The 18,746-nt window shown below is 40.1% G+C and overlaps 1 protein-coding gene across 3 annotated transcripts in view; it reads left to right on the forward strand.

The window, feature by feature from the left end:
- The window catches only part of IL6ST (interleukin 6 cytokine family signal transducer), a 33,119-nt gene extending 16,158 nt beyond the window's left edge, over positions 1-16,961 (forward strand). For all 3 annotated transcript variants that reach the window (XM_041408006.1, XM_041408007.1, XM_041408008.1), the window contains 9 exons: positions 400-482; positions 1,380-1,599; positions 3,843-4,019; positions 4,763-4,861; positions 5,452-5,598; positions 6,552-6,692; positions 7,896-7,992; positions 9,261-9,342; positions 10,203-16,961. In XM_041408006.1, the coding sequence (XP_041263940.1) occupies positions 400-482; positions 1,380-1,599; positions 3,843-4,019; positions 4,763-4,861; positions 5,452-5,598; positions 6,552-6,692; positions 7,896-7,992; positions 9,261-9,342; positions 10,203-10,928 (1,772 nt within the window). In that variant the 3' untranslated portion in view covers positions 10,929-16,961. The remainder of the gene's footprint in view (positions 1-399; positions 483-1,379; positions 1,600-3,842; positions 4,020-4,762; positions 4,862-5,451; positions 5,599-6,551; positions 6,693-7,895; positions 7,993-9,260; positions 9,343-10,202) is intronic.
- Positions 16,962-18,746: the final 1,785 nt, after the last annotated feature.

Genomic DNA, 18,746 nt, shown 5'->3' on the forward strand with positions numbered 1-18,746 from the left:
ACTTGATATTGAGGGGTAGGAGCAGTGTTGGTTGCAGACCAGCAAGGTTTGCAGGGTGCAGATGTGCAGGGCTGTGCCTCTGGATGCAGGCTGCACAGTGTAGGTGTGACCATGCCTCACTCAGCATTGTCACCTTTAGTCTAATCTTGCAGATGCCCACCATTGTGACTCGTCCTTCTTTTGATACTGTACACTTAAAGCAGAACTGGTGTCTTGCTCATCTCTTCAGGAAGTGTTCCACTTAATATGCCAATATTATTTTCATTGAGAAAGCAAGAAATGCTTTTTAATATGCTTTTAATTTTTTAAAGAAAGCAAGCATATAGTGATAATACAAGGATGAATTCAAACAGATTAAATAAAAATTATTCTACTCACAAGCATTGTTTGTTTCATCAGTGCCATCTAAAGGACCACCCATATGGAGGATCATTGATACATCTCACTCACCAGCTTTCTGGACTGTGCATCTAGTATGGAAGGTAAAGCAAATTGAAAAAATGGAGAATTCTTTTAAAAACAGGAGGTTTTAAGTGGAAAAATCTACCCAATAGCCTTGAGAGATGACTGGGATAGTATAGGGTTTTTTAATATGAAAAATGGCTTTAGTATTCTTATGGTAATACTTAGGAAAAATGAAATATGCAGATGTAAAGGCCATCATTTGACCGACACTCATCTGTGACCTAAAATACCCAGAATATACTCATATTCCTCATTTGTTGTCCTGTGGATTTGGAACTGCCACTCGAACAAAGCATAGCTTCATGTCATGTGTCCTGCTGTAACCTAAAACGCGGCAACACTGTCTGGACAGTGATACCCCAGCTGCAAAATCCATTAAGCCTTGAGATACTGCAGAGGCCAAGATTATTAAAAACAGCTCTGTGCATTTGTGTGCAGTAAGGCTGCTGTGTCCAGCTGGATGATTAGTCCAGCTGAGAAGGGGAATGTAATTATGGTCACTCCCCAAACCCTGCTTTCTTATGGTCCATGAACTGTGTCATATTTGTCATATTAACACAACCAAAGGTGAGATTCCTTTTATGTAATTGTGTTGTAAAGTCACGTAAAACGGAGGTTTTATCAACTTTTGCAATCCTTACAGAATAGCTTTTATTAAATCACTAGGTATGATCAAAGAAAAAGAGTATTTAAAGAAGAAATAGGCTTTGAAAGTGATTGTTTTATAGAAATATGTGCGTTGCGATCCTTATTGCAACAAATGTGCACAGATTATTTATGTTTTTCTTAAATGTACAGGTGTTTAATCTATGGAACTTGCTTTGTTCTCATATTTTTTAATTGTACCATAAGGACAGTAAAGGTTACATCACATTTGTTAACTATCAACTTAATCAAAGATGTGTTTCTGACAGGCACTGAAGCCATTTGAAGCCAATGGAGTAATCTTGCAATATGAATTGACTGTCAGAGATAAATCGTCTCTTTCCAGTCCAGTGAAGAAATGCAATGTTACCAGCACCAACCACACCTTACAGCTGCGGGAAGGAACTTACGAAGTGACTCTGATTGCCCGTAACAGTGTTGGGGCTTCTCCTCCATCAGTTTTACTTATCCCAGCAAGTAATTCAAAAGGTGGGTGTCCTAGTAATGGCTCTGTCAAGTAAATCTGCATGGCCCTTTTTACAAGAAATCTTCAGTGTTGTCACATAATACCTTTTACATGGGCACATAATTAAAGTATTACTGAATTATGTATGGTCTCATGCCATTTGTATATACTGCCATTGTATATACTGTATATGTGCCAGGGAACGTGTGGATTTGTATACTCACAGTGTCATTTGAAACTGTGTGTTGATCTGCTGGTTTTTGATTCTTAGAACTTCTGTGTACTATATTCCTTGTTGTTTCTTTTCTTAGCATAGCAGGCATTTTTGTCCCTTTCTTAAAAAAAAAAAAAAGGGTTGATATATACTTACATATATACCATTCTGCCATTGTTCCTCCTTTAATTTCTTGATCTTCCTCCCACTTCTTTCCTTGTTTGTCCCAGTCTTATTCTCCTACATTTTCAGTGTCTTACCTGGTTGTCTTGTCATCTGCTTCCACTATTTCCATACTGTTCATGTACCTATTTTTTTTTTTTGTTCTATTCATTATGCACTAATAATAAGGACAGGCTGGTTTATCCTACTTTCCAGCCTTTTCTTAGACAATCCAAATGCTACCAGGATAGGAAGCAAAAGAATAGGTATATGGATAGGTGCAGGTAGACCCCAAGGGAGAGATACTGGTTCTAAAGCTATTAGATGAATTAGTTAAGGGTGTAAATTCTAACAAAGTTTTATTGCAGCCAGGAGGAGGTACTTAGTAAGGTATACATATATGGTATATAAGCGTATAATATGTATTACAGAATAAGCTAAGTTGGGAGGGATGCACAGGTATCTCCAAGTCCAACTCCTGACCCTGCACAGGTCACCCCAAGAGTCACACTGTGTACCTAAGACCATTGTCCTACTGTGTCAAACACTACCTGAACTCTCAGTGTTGGTGATGTGACCACTTCCCTGGGGAGCCTGTTCCAGTGCCCAGCCACCCTCTGGGTGAAGAACCTTATCCAGCCTAAACCTCCTCTGACACAACTTCAAGCCATTCCCTTGGATCCTGTCACTGGGCACTCAGAGAAGAGATCAGGGCCTGCCCCTCCTCTTTCCTTCACGGGGAGGTTGTAACTGCAATGAGGTGTCCTCTCAGTGTCCTCCAGGCTGAACAGACCAAGTGACCTCAGCTGTTGCTCCTATGGCTTCCCCTCAAGGCCCTTCTCCATCTTTGTTGCCCTCCTTTGGATGCTCTCTAATAGTTTAATAACTTGATTATACTGTGGCACCCAGAAGTGCCCCCAGCACTGGAGGTCAGGCCGCCCCAGCTCAGAGCAGAGCAGGACAATCCCCTCCCTTGCCCGGCTGGCCATGCTGTCCCTGATGCCCCCAGGACACGCTTGGCCCTCCTGGCTACCAGGGCACTGCTGGCTCATGTTCACCTTGCCATGGACCAGAAGCCCAGGGCCCTTTCCATGGCACTGCTGCCCAGCCTCTCATTCCCCAGTCTGTCTGTACATCCAGGGCTGCCCCATCCCAGGTGCAGAATCTGACACCAGCACTTGTTGAACTCTGTATGGTTGATTATTGCCTAGCCTTCTACTTTGTCAAGGTCTTTCTGCAGGGCCTCCCTGCCTTCGAGGGAGTCAGCAGTTCCTCCCACATTTCTGTCATCTGGGAACTTGCTTAGTGTCCCTTCCACTCCTGAGTCTAAGTCATTGTCAGGCCACAGGGCTGATGATGGAGCCCTGAGGAATGCCCCAGTGAAGTCCCTGGAACAGGTCCCAGGTCCGCAGTCTGATGCATTCACTCTAACCCTTTGTGTCTGACCTATGAGCCACTTGCTGCCCCATCATAGGATGTGTTTATCCAGCTCTGGGCTGGACATTATATATACTATTTACTTCTATATATACACACTATACATAAAGTATAAGTACTTAGTAAGGTACTTAAGTGTAACTGTTTGATACTCTTGTATATTCCCATTCTAAAGTCTGATTTCTCTCTTGAAGTAAAGTGGATTTTTGGAAGAAAGAAACATAGTGTCTGTGAGAATAGAGATTTGAGTCTAACTTCCAGTTTTTAAATAGTCTGATACTGCTTTTGGATCTCTGATAAAAATATCCATGTGTAAATCTCCAAATTTCAGAAAATAGCATCTACGTTTATTTTGATTCTGTCAAATTGCTACCATTACCCAAAAGTATCAACCAGAACAGCTCCTATCATGAAAGAACTGTCAGTATTGATTACTTTTTTCTTTCATTACAGCTCCTGTGAAGAATCTTAGAACATTACCTAAAGATGACAAGTTGTGGGTAGGGTGGACTGCTCCTAACAGTTATGTTCTTAAATATGTGATCGAATGGTGTCTGGTGTCCAGCAGCTCAGACTGCATCATAGAATGGCAGATTGCACTAGGAGATGTTCAAGGAATTGACTTAAAAGGTATTTAGCTCCTAAATCTATATATGGTTTGTAGGACACTCTAAAAACCTGCTTAGTGTTCAGAAGATGAGAAACATTCTCACAGTGATTAGAATTTTATGGTAGAACAGGGGTTTAATGCTGAGGGTTTCAATTAGTTTATTCAGAGTGTATGGAAGTATTTGAATGTGTTTGTCAAATATACAGCTGTATCTGATCTTGAATTTTGAAATTTATATAATGTAACAAGGGGTTTATCTCCATTTTGGCTTCAGTACTGTCATTCTTGGAAACCATTAAAATAATGAAAAGGCTGAGTTCTTTTAAAATAAAATTCTTTGATTACTCAATTCAAACAGTGAAACTTGATCAGCTTTATTCTTTTGAGATTATGATCAGCATCTGAAATTAATAATTTGGGGACTTAATACTACAAATAAATAAAGGCTTTCTATTTAAAATAAATTTTTAAAAAACCCCTGACTTCTCTAAAGTCTACTTTTTAAATTTTACATTTGAATGTGAACCATTATATTGTTCCTTTAATTAATATTTTGGAGAAGTGTATCAATGAGCTCTAGAAAATACTCAGCTGCATTAGGTACAAATCCTAGTTAGACAGTGGTCCTAGTTAAACAGCAAAAACTCAGAAGCATGTATCTGAAGTAAATGAGAGGAATAGTGAGGAATTGGACTGTCTGTGAAGCACCACCTTTTAAATTCCTTTTATTAGGTATATATATTTTTTTTATTCCTTATATTAGGTATAAAGCCTTTCAAGTGTTACTTGATAACTGTGTACCCTCTGTATGCTGATGGTCAGGGAAGTGGACAGTCTGTGAAGGCTTATCTCAAGCAAGATCGTAAGTATAAAATTACCACCGTGAAGCACATACACTGACCATTTTTGACAAAAAATGAAGAAATCTTTGCTTTAATGTGGACTGTGTAATGAAAAATGGTTTAGTACTTGAAAGTCAGGTGACATCATTGATCTTTTCCCATCTGTTATCATCCATTCTGCTTTTTTAGTGTTTGGGAGCTAGACAGATGGTTGACTATGGCTGGCTCTTTGTTTTTCTAACCTTGATCAGATAATTAGACATGAATTTGTTATTCTAATGATATATTTGATATATATATATAATATTTATTATTTATAATGGCAATATTTATATGCTGGTCTATTTTAAATTTCAAGTGTACAATCAAGACTTTACTTCATTTGAAGGTTTCCCACAACATGCTGATTTTTCTTTTCATATGTATTTGAGTGTTTCTTTTTTAAAACATCTTTATAGTTTTTATGTTATTTGAAACAGTGTTTTCTAGAGGAGTTAGTCAAACTATTCTATTGAAGCTTTTATGCTGTTACAGTTCAGTGCTTGTTAGTATGTTGTTTCTGTGAATGCAAGGTTGCCAAGCAGAAACTAATCTTCTTCTCCCATTACAGGTCCTTCAAAAGGACCTACTGTTCAGACAAAAAAAGTAGGCAAAGCTGAAGCTGTTTTGACGTGGAACCATCTCACAGTTGAGGAACAAAATGGATTTATCCGAAATTACACTATACTTTACAAAACTATTGATGGAAATGAAACAGGTACTAGAAAACCTTGTTTGAAAAGTGTTTTGGGGCATTGAAGTGTTTCATCTGTCTCCTTCCTAATATTTGTTCCTGAAAAAATATGCAGAATCAGTTATAGCTGACAATCTGTTCTGAGAATGTAAAGCAGGTGTCTGAGCCATAATTCTTCTCCATACAGAACAGAAAATCCCTAGTAAAGAATTCAGAGCATTCAGTCTGTGCATAGCAGGGTACTGAGTTTAGTTTCTGAAAGCTGATCTGTGAATATTGTCCTCCCATATTGCTAACCATACAGAATGAAATGATGGTATATCAAGATGATGGCAGACCATTCAAGATACAAAAGGAGTTGACTGCATTTAACTATGATAAAACCTTAAGAAAAGGAAGTGGGGAGGAGTTTTTTAATCCTTCTGGAGCTGTAGATCAGTATATTACTGATGTAAATCATCTTGTTTGACGTGCATCTTAGTTTTCAGTAATATGTATGACCTGCAGGCATACTACAGGCACCTGGCACTATCAAAATTTTAATTTTTAGTTTTGCTTAAATTGGAAGGGCCAGGTACTTACACATACCTATGTCTTACTATTCCTTACCTTGATTTTTTTTATCTAGTCAGTACTAGCAGTTCCTCATTAGGACTATGTCTAGTAAGCCAAATACAGACTTTAAGCCTCAGTTATACTACTGTTTTAGTTTGTAGATGCATTCTGGGGAAAAAAAATTCACAGGAAATTAATTACAGAGGGAGACTAAATTCAGACACCTAGACAGAAACAAATGAATCTCAGTATTTCTTGTACAAGTTTGTAGTCTTTGACTGTTGTATTTTCCATCTGCTACATGTTCCGTTAAAACTATCTTTCACATATGAAGTCTTGATGTCTTAATGTTGCTGGTTTTGTGGAGATGCAGTCTGTTTGTTGTTTGTAGAAAGCTAGTATAAATTTCTTCTTCTCTTTAGTTGTGACAGTGGATCCTTCCAAGACAGAGTACACCCTTTCCTCTCTAACGAGTGACACACTGTATACTGTGCGGATGATGGCATCCACAGATAATGGAAGCAGGACGGGTCCTGATTTCACATTTACTACACAAAAATTTGGTAAGACAGAGTGGCACAGTTGGTAGAAGTAGGAATTAATGTTGCAACAGTACAGAAGGGCTCTGTGAAAGATGTGTTAGAAGGGGAAGGTGTTTTTATTTTCAAGTTTCAGTTACAGTCGACTTGCAATGTGCATAATACCTGGGTGGTTTGTCTAGTGTTCTTTCACTAAGAGGTAGTTTAATCAGGATTTTTCTGATTATATAGAGAACAAGATATCCTCTGCAAATCTCATGAATTGAACTTTTTATGTTATTAATGGATGTGTTTTATGTGTACTTCAGGTTATAATGTTTTGCCCTGACCTTTAATGAGTCATTAGAATTTACCTCGTGCTCTTGTCTCTTTTGGTGTCCAATGGCATCTACCCCTAGTCAGAGTCTTTGTTTTAATCCTGATAAAGTGTGCTGAAGAAGCTGTAGAGATGTGTGCTTGTATCTTAATCTGTTGATGTAGGCACCAGTCAGCATATATCATTCTCAGAGCCCTTTCACCTTCTTTCATATCACTATGAAAGTTTTCTGCAGTTCTTTACAGAGACTCATTTTGAATAGTTAAATTTGTTGTGTGTTCAGCTTTAGAGTGCTTCTTATATATAAGGCTAACAGCAACATTACAGACTGAATTTAATTGTGAAAGACATGTACTTAAATTTAGTGGAGGGTTTTTTTCTGTTGCTCTTCCCCTTAGCATTCTCCAAGGTTTACTTAAGAATGTGTGTAACATTGGAAGGAATACATAACAATAATGCAAACTTTGGTGTTTGCAGGCAGAGGAGATCTTCGTGTACAGAATAAACTGATGGATGAGTAGTGATGTTGTTTACTTTACTTCTTCGACCATGACTGTGTTATAAGAGCTGCTGGGGCAGTGAAATACTGGGGCAGCAGATGGATTGGCAAAGATGTTACTGTAATACCTGCCCAAGCTACAAAATTATTCGCTCTGTCAGTATTACAGCTTCTAGATCAGCTCATGTTTTTTGTCGCTGCAAGGCACTAGATTGTCAGGGCAAAGCTTTTCATGTTTTCACCAGGAGACACTTTTCATATGGTGAAAAGGTTCTTCTGAATAAGAAGCTTTAAGACTGAGCATTGAGGTATTTCAGTGTCAGGTTCTCCCTTACCTTTTGGAAATATGTACTGCTGCTGAGTTCCTTAAGTGCCAAAGTGGGCTATAACTGCTTCTTTTCACCTCCTTCAGGAAAAGGAGAAATTGAAGCCATAGTTGTACCTGTGTGTCTAGCATTCCTGTTGATTGTGCTCCTTGGAGTTTTGTTTTGCTTCAACAAACGTGACCTGTAAGTACAAATGAACTCTTCCTCTTATATTTCTGAGCATAACAGAAATGGCAGAATTTATACCAACCCAGTTAAGTGTCCTTCAGTTACAGCAGAAAAAGAAGTTTAAACATGCACTTATTGATTGGTGTTAAAAACTTCTGTGTTTTCCATGAGAAACCAGGGCCTCTTCTCATACTAATTTTTGACTGTTAATTACACACATACTAAATGTTCTATTATTCAATACTGCAAGAAAATTAATGCTTTTGTTAGGTTTTGATCAGATTAAACTGTTTTAGTCATCCTGTGAGTGGCGTTATGGTCCCTAGTTTGTGAAGATTTGGAAATATCTTCCTTGTATTTGGGCTGTTTAATTACAGCATTAACAAACGTGAAGCTTTATGACAAAAAAAAAATTAGGCAGACATGATCTCCAGTATCTCTGTGCCTGTTTACTGGCTTCTGGGAAGCAGCCTGCCTCCTCCTGCTCCCCCACCCCAAACCTCTTGTCTGTGGCTTTAACCAAGATGTCATTGCTGCAGTGTTTTCCCTGGCAAGGTGTAACACCCCTCTTATGTCCCCTGCCAAGTATCCTTTGTTTCTTATTAAAGACAGCATTTTATTTCTTTTGACCTCCCTGCTGCTCCTAAAATTAGTTCTTAATGGATGTCAGTTGGAAAGCCTATCTTGAATTGTTCTTCGGAGTTCTCCTTCAGAGGATCTGTTGTTGGATCGGTTTATAAAGAGCAGGATGGGTGCATCAGTTTCAAAGCTGGTTTGGTTGGGGGTGATGTATCAACAGAAGCTTCTGGTTTTAAGTAACATAACCTGCTTTGTAACTCTTAAGAATGTATTCTTCCAATTTTTTTTTTTAATTTTTATTTGTGAAGTTAGCTTAGATTTTGACCTTTGGTATTCATAGTTACATTAAAAAGAAGCAGGATTGTATTTTCATACTGGCATGCATCATAAACTACCTAAGTAATAGCTCTGTACATTCTAGAGTGCTATAAATTTGAAAATCTCTTGCTGTTACCATTTGTTGTTTTGTTACGTTGATAGCTGCATCTAATGTGTGGAGGAGTTAAGTGCAATGTGTTTAAGAGCTGTGTTTTGCTAAGTAGTACAGCCTCATACAAAGATGAAGAGTAACCCAGAGAGCATTCTTAATTGGCATAAAAAATTTCTGTGTAGGGAGTGGTGTTCTGGATTCTGCTGTACTTGCTATGAACAGGGAATTTGGGGAGTGCATCTTGTGACTTTATTCCATTTTTAATCCTTTACAGAATTAAAAAACATATCTGGCCTATCGTACCTGATCCATCTAAGAGTAACATTGCTCAGTGGTCTCCTCAAGTTCCAGCTAAGGTAATACTTACCTTTCTGCATCCTGTATCTTCCTAGTCTGCAAGGTTTCAGATAAAATGACCAGTGGGAGTCTTCTGTCTTCTAGCAGACATGGATTTCAAGGAAAAACCTGAATATTAAGTTTCGCTGACATAGTGATACAATAGGGTTAGAAAACTTCATTGTGTCTGTAGATTCAGCATTAGATGTACATGGCTCTTAGCAAAAATTCACAGTCTAGCATGGGCTTTACAGTTGTAAGTTAGTTACAGTTTACTAGTTGGAATGGTCAAGTATTCATTTCTTTGCTCATTCATGGGAAATCAGCATTAAGTAAACAATTAATGATTCCCATTCTTAAAACCCTGAAGTGGCTTATTTGCACAGTTCGGTCATGAGTGAGAGAGAAGACTATAAATAGTTCCTCATGAATGAGAAGATGGCAGCAAAATTTATGCCACATGTGAGATGAATGACCAGGCAAACTGTTCAACACACTGTGGCTAATTTCTTTGAAGAAATATTCTGATGTTGAGTACATGATTTGAAGTAATGTATGGTTCTCAGTATAGAATGTTCCTGTGCTGCACAGCAAATGCTTCTGTCTTTACAGTTCTTAAGAATAATTAAAATGAGAGCTAAGACTTGCTCACATGTCCACTATCATTTTAGAATGGCTGCATAATTAAGACTCTGTATTGGAAACAAAGCTGTATCCTTCATTTTTTAACACATGCTTTGGGTATATAGCCAGACTTAGTGAAGCGAGAACTTACATTAAGGAATTCAAAGACATTATGAATAAAAATTCATATATTTATTGAGACTTCTGATATGTAACATAAGCTTCCTCTTAGGCAACATACATCTCTTTCTTTCAGCATAACTTCAGTTCCAAAGATCAGATGTACCCAGAAGGCAGCTTTACAGATGTAAGCGTTGTAGAAATAGAAGCTGATGACAAGAAGTCTTTTTCAGAACAAGATCTAAAACCCTTTGACTTGCTTAAAAAAGAAAAAAGTACTTCAGAAGGACACAGCAGTGGTATTGGAGGATCCTCGTGCATGTCTTCTCCTAGGCAGAGCGTCTCTGACAGCGATGAAGGTGAAACAACACAGAACACTTCAAGCACTGTACAGTATTCAACTGTGGTGCTTAATGGCTACAGAGACCAGACACCTGTGCAAGTCTTCTCGAGGTCTGAGTCAACTCAGCCCCTGTTAGATTCAGAAGAGAGATCAGAGGATCATGCTGGAGGAGCTGACAGTACAGCACAGAGGCAGCAGTATTTCAGACAAAATGGTGGTCAGGATGAAACCAACACAGACAGGTCATGCTTTGAAAGAGCAAAGCAGATTACTCATGCTAATGAGGGAGATCTTGTTGGATTTGTTCAACTGCAGATCTCAGGTCAGAGTTCACAGCCATTGGGCCTTGGGATGGAAAAAAATACCCAGGAAGCTGCTGTATCAAATGTTTTACAAACATGTACTGAAGGACAAACTGTGAGACCTGAAACAGTGGAAGAAAATCCACTTTCAGTTGATGAAATGCCAAAAAGTTACCTCCCACAGACTGTGAGACAAGGGGGCTATATGCCTCAGTGAGAGAAAAGACTGGCTCTGTTTAGGCCTTCATTAGTGCCTGTTCACATCTTCCCTTGTGTTTCTGATAAAGTAAGCTAGGTATTTTTATCTTACTGCAGATAGAGAAACTGAAATTAAGCAAAGAGTAATTTGACAAAATACGATAAGGACTGTTTTTGTGGAAAATTTCCAGTCCAGACCTACTGGAGATTTACGTTTATGCACTACATAAAACCTTACATCTGGATAGCTGAACAAGCCTTTGTGCTACTTTGGGCGTTTTTTATCTCTTCATAACAGAATTTCACACGATTGAAAAGGTCAAGTTTTAAATATCCACATCAGCCAATAGACCTCCCAGAAGAACCACTTCAATGCGTGGCAGTGTACGAGCCTAAAAAGCCAGCTCTAGTTGCACAGTGCAGCTTTGTGCAAAAGTGAGGCTGAAGCTCAGTATTCTGACGTGGCAGAATGCTTGCGTGATACACTTTTCAGTAACTTAATTGACTTACTGAATTTTGACTTGGCCCAGTGCCTCAATTTTCAGCTTACCAGACCTGCAAATCATGTTCATCCCTGTTTAAAACCCACGAAAATTAAATAGAACATGCTATGTTGACAAATAGGAAAACACCAAGATCAGTTGAATCTGAATGCTACTATAGTAACTGATACTTCACCTACATTTAGATATGTGTACACATGAACTATAGAATAATTTGGCCTAAATGTGCCTTGCAACTTGACGCACAGCAATTCAGTCTCGTGTTCAAAAGTTTGGAAATCAGATGACACCACAGATGAGCAGTTATTTAAAGGCTTTGTACCCCAGTCACTGTTTGATGATATAAAACTTCTGCAAGCATATATGCCTTTGTTTAATAAGTGCACCTTTGTTGTGTACAGCTCAAGTAACAAGCTGTAAGCTTTTACCATTTTGCTGAGTGCTCAGGGGAAAGGAAATATGATCTTCTTCCTGACAGACTGCAGCTATTAGTGTGCTGTAACCTCACTACTAATACTGCAGGACATCCTTGAAACTGAAAGCAGCCAAAGCATTGAAGTCATTGGTGCTCTTGGAACTAAAACCAAAACCTATACTCTGAATTTGAACTTCGCAGGTAGTACACCTCTGTTAGTAATCATGAGCCACAAAACACACTTAAGTGGCTGTTAAAATTCCTTACTTTTTTCTTAATGTCTCACTCTTTCCCTGCTCAGACAGTTTATATTTTTTTGAAGAAGCTACATTTCTTGGAAACTTCCTCTACCAGTGTTTAAATGAAAATTAAATTACAGGACAATAAACCCCTTCTCCAGTGATAACCAGTAATTTTATGGCACTCTTAAAGATGGGGTTTTTTTAATTAATTCTGATCTAATATAGGCTAGTCAGCTTTCTAATCTGACACTAACAAAAATGTATTTCAAAACACTAAATGCTGTTTGGTGAGACTAAAACAGGTGTTTTATATCTCCTTCAGCAAAATAACTATGTATTTAAGACCACCTGAAACCTTTTGTGCTGTGACCTCTGGTACTGCTGTTCTGCAGAGCACTTGCTAAAAGCCTGTGTCAGTATCATTTCATCTTCCCTTGTCTGCCAGCTTGCATGGAAGGATGGGTGTACATGTAAATGTCCACATGTGTCTTATGCTTTTGTTGTGAAGAAATTAAGTGCAAGAGTAAATTCGTGAGATTACCTCTTGAAGTTTGGAATATTTAAAACAGATAAAGAATGCAGAGTCTTTAATAACATTTCAGTATTCCACAGTTCCTTTCTCTTGACAGTATTTTCCTGTATCTAGGCACTTTTGTCTTTTAATTAAAAGGCTGCATTGCAGCTTACTATAATTACACCTTTCTTCAGACCAGTCCTCTTCCTTTTCACTCCCCTGCACCTCAGCACCTTTAAACTCCCTCCCAGAGGGCAAAGGTGTAATGAAAACTGCTGCCATGAGACAGCAGAGAGACCATCTTTCATTTTTCAGAGGCTGAAAGAGCATTCCTTTTTCGGAACACCTTCCTCTTGGAAAAAATGGCAGTTCCTTTAATGGGGGATGAGTTATCTTCTCTATGCAAACTTCGCAGTGACTGTAGAAACCACAAGTAAAAGGGAAAGTCTCTGTCGAGCAGTGTGCATGCTCATTAAAACTGCCCAGCAGCCACATGCATTCAATCCCTCCTCTCATCTCTGAAGTATTATAGGCCGCTACCTGGCTATGTAATTGTCCTGGTTTAGTGCGAATTTGGGAGGAAACTTCCAGAGGGATCCCTCTAGAAAGCAAATTCAAGTGGCCTCTCTCCCAGCTGATTTGGGAAAAAGAGTTCCTTGGAGAAAAATGGGGAAAAAAACCCTGTTTATTTAACAGGCAAAGTATTCACAAGCATTAAAAAATAAATAAATAAATAAATAAACACTAGAACCTCTCAGTGTTCTGAAGAGATGGCAAATCAGAAAGTCCTTGTCGTGGGGTGTACCTTGGCTTGCTCATCTCTTATCAGTCCCTCCTATGCTGGACAGTGCCTTGTCCTGGTTCCCAACAGGCCACAGGTGTGAGCTCCCAGTGTTTTTCTGGGTTTTCAGTCCGGAGCAGGGCTGAACAGCTCCAAGAAAAAGAAAAGCCAGAGTCCAGAACTTCTCTGCCTCAGCCAGCTAAAAACGAACTAAAAGCAAAGGAGAGCTTCCTCCACTGTCCGTGCTGCAGACAGCGCAGCCTGTGAGGAGGGTGCAGGGAGCAAGGGCAGTCCCTGAGAACAAACTCTGTGCTTCTTCTCCCCCCTCAGCTCTCAGAACCAGTCCTGAAGGTGCAGAACCTAATACCCAGCAAAACAGAACAGATGAATGGGGATGCAAGCAGCATAGAGTCACCCTGGGACAGTAGTCTAAACAGTGCTGCAAAGGTCTGGATGTTTTCAAAAGCGTGTTGATGATTTTTTTAAATATGTTTTTGTGATTCAGTAGTACTAACTTTTGATAGCATATGTTATTTGAGGGAGAATGTCAGGTAGTTCTTAAGTTGCTACTTGCCTTTCTGTAAAGGGAAAACATTTTCTTCTCAGTTGATGTTAATCATGGACCACTCAAAACTTAACTACTGCTGAACAGCAGCAAGAGATTCTGATTTTTCAAATCTGTGCTAACAAGAGTTCTAGCCTGTCCTTTCTGACATCTTTCATTGTTGTTTATGGGCCAGTGGTAATAAACTCAAAGAATTGAGTGGGTCCTTGAGAACGTTCTGGCTGGCTGGCAGTGACATGCTCTCTTTTGAGACAGAGCAATTATCTAGGGCTAAAATACTAAAGACTAAGCAGGAGCTTCTAGTGGGTGAACAGCTTATAGAAGCCACAATACATATAAATAACAGATATACAGCTAGTTCATAAACCTATGTGCCAAATACATTGTGCAGTGTTCAGGGTTTAACCAGATTTTGTACTTTGGACTGCAAAAATCTAAGTGTATCAAACAGTTACATACAGGTGTTTAAGAGTATCTGCAGTTTAATTATAGCAATCCACTGAAATTTTCTGAGCTTGGCCCTAACATAGTAACTCAAGAAAAAGTTTTCTCCCTCCTCCACCTCCCCTCCCCCCTTCACCAATGGCTACTGGTGCACATAACAAAATAAAGGCATTATTAAGGTCACATTTCAGTACAGACACTTTCATGTCCATCTTGATTTCCTGGACTGGAATTTTTCAGGTACAGGTGGAAGATGAGTTGTAAGGACTGTTAATTTGGTGGTGGAAAGGGAGGCTAGTAGAAATATATTAGCATATTTGAAAAATCTCTTAAATGCAGGGTGATTAATGCTCCTCTGTTTACAAAAGAAGTGAATATATAACCGTTGTAGTTCTATTGTGGTGGTTCTGTTAGACCAGGAGATGATTGGTATTGTTTTCTGGAGTGTTGGCTCACTTTAAGGGCAGATAGTCTAGGAATATCCTCTCCTGCTATAGTGAAAATCTTGGGATTGCTTCATATATGCTATTATAGAAAATTAAGCTGCCTTTTACGCCTGAAGGTGACAGTACAAGCACAGCAGAGGAAAACTTTAAACTTTTTAAACTTTGTTCTGGAGAGTTTATGACAAGTATGTGCTTGTCTGGTACAGAATGGTAGCAAAAGCTGGAAAAAACCTTGGCCCTGGGAGGATGAGGGAGTTTGCATGCTAGGGCTGAGTCCCGTTCCTGGGTTCTGGAGAAGTCCCATAACCTGGGTGGGAGCTTCAGCTTTGTAAATCTGAGCTCTGTCAGGTGGTTAAAGCATACATCATGTATGCTTTTAACCAGTATGCCTGGTAGGTGGGGTCACCACTGCTCATTTACATTAAGTAATAGTTTAATTTAGAGACAGGTCTCACATACCCAAGATCTCCATCAGTGTATGCTGCAATGGAATTGACTTCTCAGTGAGATCTGAAACTCCAAAGACTGTCAGATTGTTAAGAGTCTGCCCCACTCCAGGGCGAAGACATTTTGCATTGTAATTTATATGCATTAAATGGAACTAAATACACTAGTTTATTTTTCCCGTTAGACAGTGGTTGTAGTTGAGATTAAATGTTATTTGAGTGCATTCCTTTAACTGGGTTAAAAAGCTCTCTTGACTGAGACTGTAAGAGTTCCTTAATCCCCATAACCTCTTGTCTGTCTGCAAGGATGGATACATATAGTCATTTTAAATTTCAGGAGTTGCTTATAATATTATACAGGAGAAGTTTATATAAAAATGTTGAGTCTTCTGTCATGAAACAGCTGTTAGGGAGTTGCAGCCAACCTGAGTCTTCAGCTTTGCTTTTGATCCAGAAAAGTGGAGGTAAAAATGCAAAAATCTGGAGGAGGTTGAAATTAAGCACCTTGTAATGGATTCATGAATTTACATTTCTCTTCCTTCAAAGTGAAAGGATCAGTAAAACAAACAAAAAAACCCCTGTAAAAATCATGTGAATTTGCTTTCATTGTTGTTTCCTTTGTAGGATTTGTGCAATCTGAGCCATTCTTGAAAATAAAAGCAGTGCTGAGTTAATGCACAAGGATGCATTTCTAAGGCCACAAGATTTGATTAAAAAAACCCTAAAGATAATAATGAAGGGCCATGTTTCAACAATTGTCTGCTTCCCTGCCTCTTAACTATAGTGCAGAGAGAGGGTGGGCAGCAAGTACCTCCCAGAATGCAGCCTTAGCCAGTACTTGTATTTATTTGCAAAGACAACCTGAAGGGGATATATGCAATAATGTCATTGCTACTCTGCAGAAGCACACTTCTGTAACAATAGATGAAAAATACTTATGGCACAACTGTTGACTGATGGCTGGAAAGCTCCACATCCACATCCTCCTGCTCAGACTGAAGTGTCAGCTGTTCTTCTTTGGGGATCACAGGCGTGGCAGATGGGCATTCTCTGCAGTGTGAAACTGTTAACACCTATCACTTTTCATCATCAAAGCACATTTGTTAATGGATCCAGTCAACTTGCCGTGTTTTTTTAACACACCAGTTTTGTTTACGGTGTCACATCTAGCCTGACACTTTGATACAGCCAGGGATTGTCTAGTAACCAATTGCTTTTATTTGGGGATAAGAAGTTACTGGTCACCCAGTTTGCTGTGCCAATATGCATCTAGGTGAGTGGAGGTGTGGGACACAGGAACAGATGTACCAACAAGGAAAGTGCCTTGATGCTGGATTGGATGGCTAGTGAATGTAAACATTAAGTTAAATTTTGCTATGTACTTAAACTAAGTATGGCCGATTAAGCTAGTGGTAATTTGAATGCCAGCTTTAAAGGGCTTGCATACTCCGGCCAGAGGTTAAACTTGTAAATTGCTGCATAAGCTGTCTCTGTATGGAAATGTGTTTTAATACCTGTTCACTGTCTTTATTCTTTTGCAAGCTGCATGTGTATTGTCATATAAAATCTGCTTTCTACAATTTATTTTGATGGTCAGTTTTGAATGGCTTCCTCTTTGTTACTTGACTTAGCCTGAATGTTGCATTTCTGTAGTACATAATATGCAGAAAAAAAACAAACCAAAATTCCATATTTACCTTTTGCGCTGGAGTCAGTGTTTTGTAATGCTGACCAAGTAGTAACCAAGAAGAGTCTGGGCCACTGCTTCACACACAAGAAACAGAGAGACATGACCATGACATTCCTGGATAAAAGGCTACCTCATTGCACCTGCGGCCACGTTTAGCAGCAGGTGAATGGTCTTGAGTCCTGCCTTTGTAATTCCTCCTGGAAACAGAAACAATGCTCTCTGCCCATACAGTCTCACTTCCATGAAAGGCATCCCTGACTTTGCTATGTCTGGTATGCTCTCGGTCTTATCTGGGTTTAGTGCTTTTGTTTCTCATGGGTGGAGGATCCTCACAGATTTATACGTCAGTATTAGAAAGTACTAACATCACAGTACTGAAAAAGCAGAGTTGGGTCTTCAAAGGCTGGTTACCTTCACAAAAGGGGAGAGACTGCTCCCGCTTCCTGGCTGAAGTCCTCATTTGAATAGACAGGCTCAGATTCCTGTGAAGCTGAGGGGGCAGTGGGGTGGGGAAGGGGGGGTTCCATTATATGTCACCAGAAATGATTATTGCCACACAAGAGCCATCCCAGGCGTGTCATGCATGAGTTAATGCTCTGTGATGTTAGTTGCAAAGACTCCTTTTCCAAAAGGTTGGTTTACTGCACAGTTGTTCACTGTTTCACATAAGGCCCTTCATCTTTCTACAGAGGCATGGCATTTTTGTGTGTCCTGCTCCCCTGTGCTCGCAGATGATGAGCATTAGTGCAGTTGGGCTCCACGAGGAGGACAAAGTGTGTGCAGAAGAGGAGGCAGCAGTTTGTCCTTCACAGGCTGCTGCCAGAGCAAGACAGAAAACATGTACTTGGGCACTGTACACTCAGAGCTCCAGAAGCAGCTCAGTTCCTGGGAAGGAAGCAGTTCTCCATCCCCATGGCAGAGGCCAGCAGGAGGCACAGGAGCAGGAGGTGTGCCTAACCATGTTCTATCTTTGAAGCAGCTAGGTCTGTCCATCCAGGATTGGCGCTGGACTGCAGTACAGCACCTCTGAGAGGTGCACAGGGGCCCTGCCAGCCCTGCCCAGGGCTGGGCACTGTGGTTGTAGTGCAGCTGGGGGATCTCTGCTTTGTTCTGACCACTGATAATCACAGTAACACTGAACCTCTCTGCAAAGTCATCTTACATGTATTTTCCAGTCATTTGTGCTATTTATGGCAAAGTGATCCAGTGCCTTTCTGACTTCCCAGCAGACTCCATCTGCACAAAATAACTAGCAGAGCCAAAATATTCCTCCAACTCCTACAAAATAGCTAGGAAATTCCTGGATCAGCCAAGGAGGCTGAGCACTAGTGACCCAACTGGGAGATGCAGTATGACTGTCCCAATGAGTAATCTGACTCCAGGCTCTCCTGGAAATGGAAGTGTACTATGCAGTAGTGTACTAGGCGTTGCCCTGGCTTTCCTTTTGTGTCTCCTGAGTCACACAGCCAGCCTGGGCGCTAAGCTGGGTCAGGGACCAGCAACAGGTTTCAGTGAGAGGACAGCTCTGCAGGAGCCGCATAGCTCCAGCAGCTCTCAGCTGGTCCTCTGCTGCTGCTGGCATAGCCTGTTGTCCAACTGCAGTGTCATGCAGCAGTTCTGGGCACCAGAATCCCAAATAAAGCTCCTCAGAGAATGTCCCGTAGGGCTGTGAGTGCCTGGGGCACTCATTACTAGGATGCATCTGAGCGGGCCCGTGCTGGGACCAGCGAGGGAACGCCGTCATGGTGGGGCAGCCTGGGCTCACCTGGGGGGACAGAGCGCTGCAGATCT

This window comes from Onychostruthus taczanowskii, unplaced genomic scaffold (genome assembly GCF_017590055.1).
Source record: "Onychostruthus taczanowskii isolate IOZ18803 unplaced genomic scaffold, ASM1759005v1 scaffold285, whole genome shotgun sequence".
NCBI classification, from domain to species: domain Eukaryota; kingdom Metazoa; phylum Chordata; class Aves; order Passeriformes; family Passeridae; genus Onychostruthus; species Onychostruthus taczanowskii.